The 4,987-nt window shown below is 48.0% G+C and overlaps 1 protein-coding gene across 1 annotated transcript; it reads left to right on the top strand.

Annotated features, from left to right (window-relative positions):
• The first annotated feature begins 472 nt into the window (after positions 1-472).
• LOC147847529 (uncharacterized) lies at positions 473-2,241 on the top strand. The gene has a single exon (XM_087339080.1). The coding sequence runs from the start codon at positions 643-645 to the stop codon at positions 2,239-2,241; it is 1,599 nt and encodes a 532-aa protein (XP_087195206.1). The 5' UTR covers positions 473-642.
• The last annotated feature ends 2,746 nt before the right edge of the window (positions 2,242-4,987 follow it).

The following is a 4,987-nucleotide window of genomic DNA, read 5'->3' as shown; positions in this document are numbered from 1 at the left end:
AAGGAATTTTGAGAGGGACTGACTATAGTAATCCACATATAAAAATGGTAAGTACTAAGTAGTAGGAGAGAAGAAGCCAAAACACACAGACATCTTCTCTTAGCGGTGGTGGCCTAATCTAATCTATGGACCTTCCACCATTTATTTGGCAGTGCTCCTTAAAAAAAGGGGGGTTCTTGAATCTTAACCACCACCTTAACTAACTCTCTCTCTTTCTTCGTCCCTTCGTTTTGGTTCCTTTTTCTTCTTCTCTCTCTCTTTCCAGTCGGTCCCGTCCCGTCCCGTCCAATCCAGTCTCGTCTTGTCCCATCATAATGACCGTGTCCATCTCTCTCTCTCTCTCTCTCTCTCTCTCTCTCTCTTTCTGTGTCTTTTTGTCTCTCTTCTTCTTCCTTATTTCTTCTTCCTTCTTAACCAACAAACGTCCTCCTCCTCCTCCTCTTCCTCCTCACTCATCATCTCTTTCCGCCGCCCCCCAAACTAGCAGCAGCTGCTACATACAGCCTATACAGCTTTTATAGCCTTTTAGCTAATCTGATCTACCCTCCTCCTCCTCCTCCTCCCCCCCCTCCTCTTCTGTGTGTCCCGGCGCCTCTCACTCTCATCCATCCATATCTCTCGCCCCGCCATTGCGCCATTTACATGGCGGCGCACAGACCATCCCGCCGCCACGATCCTGACGCCCCCTCGGATCATCAGTCCATTCACGTGCACAGCTATGGCAAAGGCGGCGGCCCCCGCAGCCCTCCCCGTAGCTTCCACCAGCACCTTGATCTCGCCGCCCGTGAGGTCCTCCTCGCCGCCAAGTCTGGCCCTGGCCCTGGCCCTGGCCCTGACAGATGGCGTCGCGATGGCACCACTGCGACCTCCGCCGCGCGCCGCGCGCCTACTTCGCTTCCGCTAGCAAACGCCATCGCCAGTACCTCTGCTTCCAAACACATGAGCCGCTCGGCCAGCGACGGAGGTATGAGCCATGTCCGTGTTCCTCCTCCTCGAGCCACCATCCAGACATTGGGCAGCATCGCCTCATCTCAGTGCCACACAGTGGCGCTGTCTTCTTTCCACGGCGGCGGCGACCATGTCATGTATGCGAAGCGGCGGAGCGCGATCGGGCTCATCACAGGTATATTTACTTGCTGGTCCAAGACCAAGGAATCTGTGGTAGGGGCGACATCGCTCCCGCGCCTCAGTGGCCTCGGTGCCGCTGAGCTCCTGGAGCAAGCCAAGGCACAGCAGGAAGCTCTCATGGAGTCGCAGGACACTAGCGACATGTGGGAATGGCTCATGGAGCAGCAGCAGGCCGTTGCGATGCAAGAACACGAAATGGTGGAACGGATGAGCGCCATGGCCACCGATTCAGCTGACCTAAAAGCGCTCCCACCGCCGTTAAAATCTGGCAAGCAAGTCAATCGAGAGGGGGATGGTGAGGACTCCTGGAAGTCTGCTGCTTCCCCGAGAGTGTCTCCATCTCCACCTCCACCGCCGATCGAGACGGAGGCAGCGGATCGCCTGGCCATGATGTTCGGGGCGGCGCTGCTGCGGTGCCGCTGGGAGATCAACATCTTCTGCAGGATATACATGCAGCAGATCGTGAGGGCGGGCTACTCGCTGATCAACACGCTGATGGAGATGGAGCCGAGCACGATCTTCCTGCGCAGGGTGCATGCCAGCTATGCCCTGGAGGCGAGGATCAACAGCGCCCTGTTCCGGTGCTTCGAGAACGACAGCTTCGACGACAGCGGGCTGACGCACATCTTCGACGCGGCGGCGAGGGCGGCGGCGCGGCTGCAGGAGTACGTGCGGATGAAGGCGGTGGAACCGGCGGAGGCGCTGCGGGCGCACTCGGCGACGTACGAGGCGGCGTTCCACTCGTACGCGGCGGCGAAGAGCGAGGAGGTGCTGGCGCTGCTGCCGGAGGCGGCGCTGGCCTTCCGCTCGGCGGCGCAGAGGGACCGGTTCATGGACTCGTTCCTGAGGGCGGCCAAATGGGCCTTCCTGCTGCACCGGCTGGCAGCGGCGACCAACCCGCCGGCCACCATCGTGAGGGTGGGGAGGGGCCAGCCCGTGGACCCGCTCTACGTGGAGCCGGTGGCGGTGCCGCCCATCGGCAGCTGCGCGCGCTGCTCCGTCACCGCCGTCCCCACCGTTGAGTTCATGGTTATGCCCGGCTTCGTCTCCCACGCCCACCGCAAAGTCTTCCGCTGCCGTGTCTACCAGCACTTCATGTGCAACCGCCCTTAAACTCTTCCCTTCCATCCATGCTCTGCTTGCTCATTTCCCATCTCTTTATGTACTTACATCACTCATCCCGGTCATGGTCATGGTCATGCTCACGCACGGTCAACCGGTCCTCTGGTCATGTGTGTCCATCCATGTCCATGGTCATGTGTGCGTGTGTATGTCTCTCTATGGGGGTCGAGAAGCACTTCGCACCAGATGAGGACCCACATATCCATCCATCTTCCGCACGCCTGTCCGGTCACACCCCTGACACGAACGGGCCAATGTTACAAGTCCCACAACTGATCCTTCTGTCCACCCCGAACTGATCGGCTTATCGAATCTGATCCTGTGGACGGCCTAAAGCCCCCTCCTCCTCCTCCGTCCTCGGCCAGCCGGTATAGCTTGCTACATGTATTTTATTGTCTCCACGCAACCATTGTTTGTTGTTGGCCCTCGCTCCTCCTCGCGATAAATAAAAGTGCTTGGTATCTCGGCTGGTCATTGGCATGATGCCTCTTAATTGTTCCTAACATTGGATGGTGGGAGGTACGCGAGATGGAAAAGAACAGAACGTGAGAGAGCTGTTTCCCACATGTATAAAAATGCCTAATTGCCTCTCGTGTTTAAAAACCAATAGATCCCGATTGCCGAAACCATAATAAGTGAGTGCTTGCAAGCAATGATAACAAAATAAAAGCACGAGAAACTCGCTCCTCCCCCTTTCAAAAAAACCTTTCATGTACATTTCGACCCCTCCCCGTATGGGAAACACTTGTTGTTTCTACTTCCCCACACATTTTTATTATTGTCATAAATTAGGTAGCCGATCCTCGTAAACATGCCTCATGCAAACTTTCGCCTTCGCCTTGTCTTTGCTACTGTTTCAAAGATGTGACGTTCATATGTTGGTTATGTCTTCTATAGGCTTTGTGTGCCATTTTCCGAACCCAGAGCGTTCTTGTTTTGTTGGATTCTTCACCATAACGGGAGGCGTACTATTTTGTACACCATGAATTTGTCGTCTAGACCTTGAAAGTCCTTTGGAAATAGGTTCTTTATGTGACTTTAGAGTTATTTTACACACACCCACACACTAGCATCATGATCTAGATCTTCATCTTTCTTATCATTCTTTTTACTTTTTAAATATTGGTTATTTACTCGTGTATGATTTTCCTCCTTGAGGTTGGTGTTCATTTCTTGAATTATTTTTAAAGAAGGATGAGGTCTATTGAGTGTCATTATTTATTGTTCCTATGCATGCAATGACATTACTATGGTGTTTGGATTGGTAGCTATATGTAGATTGTGCATAATTTAGTTATATGTTTACTTATTGGTAAATTTCTTGAATTTTAAGGCCAAGTAAATATTATCATATAATGGTTAGATATAACAAATTGTGTTTGAAATTTTAACTATCATGACAATGAGAAGAATAGATTACTAAATGCGGCTATTAAATTTGGTGTAGGGTGCCTAATTAAGAGTGGGTTATGATCTACCAATCCTCACTTGGAGAGATGTAATCAGAGAACATGCATATCTAAGTAATTACTTTGCTAGGCTAGCACCAATTATGTTGATTAGAGCATTGAGAGTGTAAATACGGTGGTTAACAAAGTAATTGTAGTCATTAGCATTAGACACTATGCTTAAGTATTTATCGTTGCCACTAATCATAATGAAAATTCTTGTCATAAATTATTATATGTTATTGCAATTGGAATGCAGATTAGCATTCATCACAATCTCAACATTGGCTTACATTATATATAGCTATTGCATCTCTTCGATTGATTGATTGATAGATTTGTGGAAGAATGAAATTGCAAAAAATATTGAAATATGATGTACATATGTTATACATATATGTGCACTTTTTTACCAAGGACATAGAGTAATAGCTTGAAAGATGCAAAAGGTGGGCCCATTAAATATTACCCATGAGAGATGTTGAAGAAGGGGGGGAGGGTAATGATGACATTTTCGGTTTAGTAATTGATATGAACATTCTAAAAGACAATCTACTCCAATGGAAATTCATTACATCACGTACATTGTAGAGGCGTTAAACTTGCGAAACCTTTTGCAGTTTTGATGAGATTGTTTTGTAGATTACATATTCCTCAAAGTTGCACATGGCTCATTGCATACTTGTGGTAATTATCTTATCCATTTACCTTTCTTTTTGAGGATAATGCAAATAAAGGTGACCTCACCATAGTTTGCGGATTTCGCTGCTTGCTATACATTTTTTAGCTTCAATTGAGAAATGTTAGTATGATATTAGTTTGCCCTCTATTTTTTCCTGGCTTAAGCATAGGTTATGTCAGGAGTCTCAAAATATAGGTAGTTCTTCATGCAAAATCATGGGTCAAGTAGCAATGGTCCTTAAATGCAAACGGTTTTAAAATATACATACATATTGTGCTAGGCTTAGAGTTCCTCGATGAGGACATTATTTTTGTAGGAAGATTTCGGCTGGAATACAATGTTGTTTGGAGCATTGAAATGTATTTAATTGCGTCAAGTGATTTAGTTCTTGAGTTTTTAAGGCAAAAGATTATTTAAAAATTCTACCTACCAAAAAGCGGCCTTGCTCCCTCTTATATTGATTTTAGGAATTCACTTGTCCATCAATCTTGTAAGTCAACTTCCCCTCAACATGATCTTTACAGCTTTATCTAGCCTTGAAGGTTGGCTATTACTTACTACTGTCACAACTTTAGTGAGCACGTTGTCGCAAAAACTTTAAAGATGC

This window comes from Azolla caroliniana, unplaced genomic scaffold (assembly GCF_043228905.1).
Source record: "Azolla caroliniana isolate FFs.n. ecotype wild unplaced genomic scaffold, voAzoCaro1.0.p SCAF_896, whole genome shotgun sequence".
Classification (NCBI taxonomy): Eukaryota; Viridiplantae; Streptophyta; class Polypodiopsida; order Salviniales; family Salviniaceae; genus Azolla; species Azolla caroliniana.
This window is presented reverse-complemented; position numbering and strand designations above follow the sequence as displayed.

What these genes read in the sequence shown, in the direction of transcription:
- LOC147847529 (XM_087339080.1), top strand. Translation starts at nt 643, where the DNA reads ATGGCGGCGCACAGACCATCCCGCCGCCACGATCCTGACGCCCCCTCG.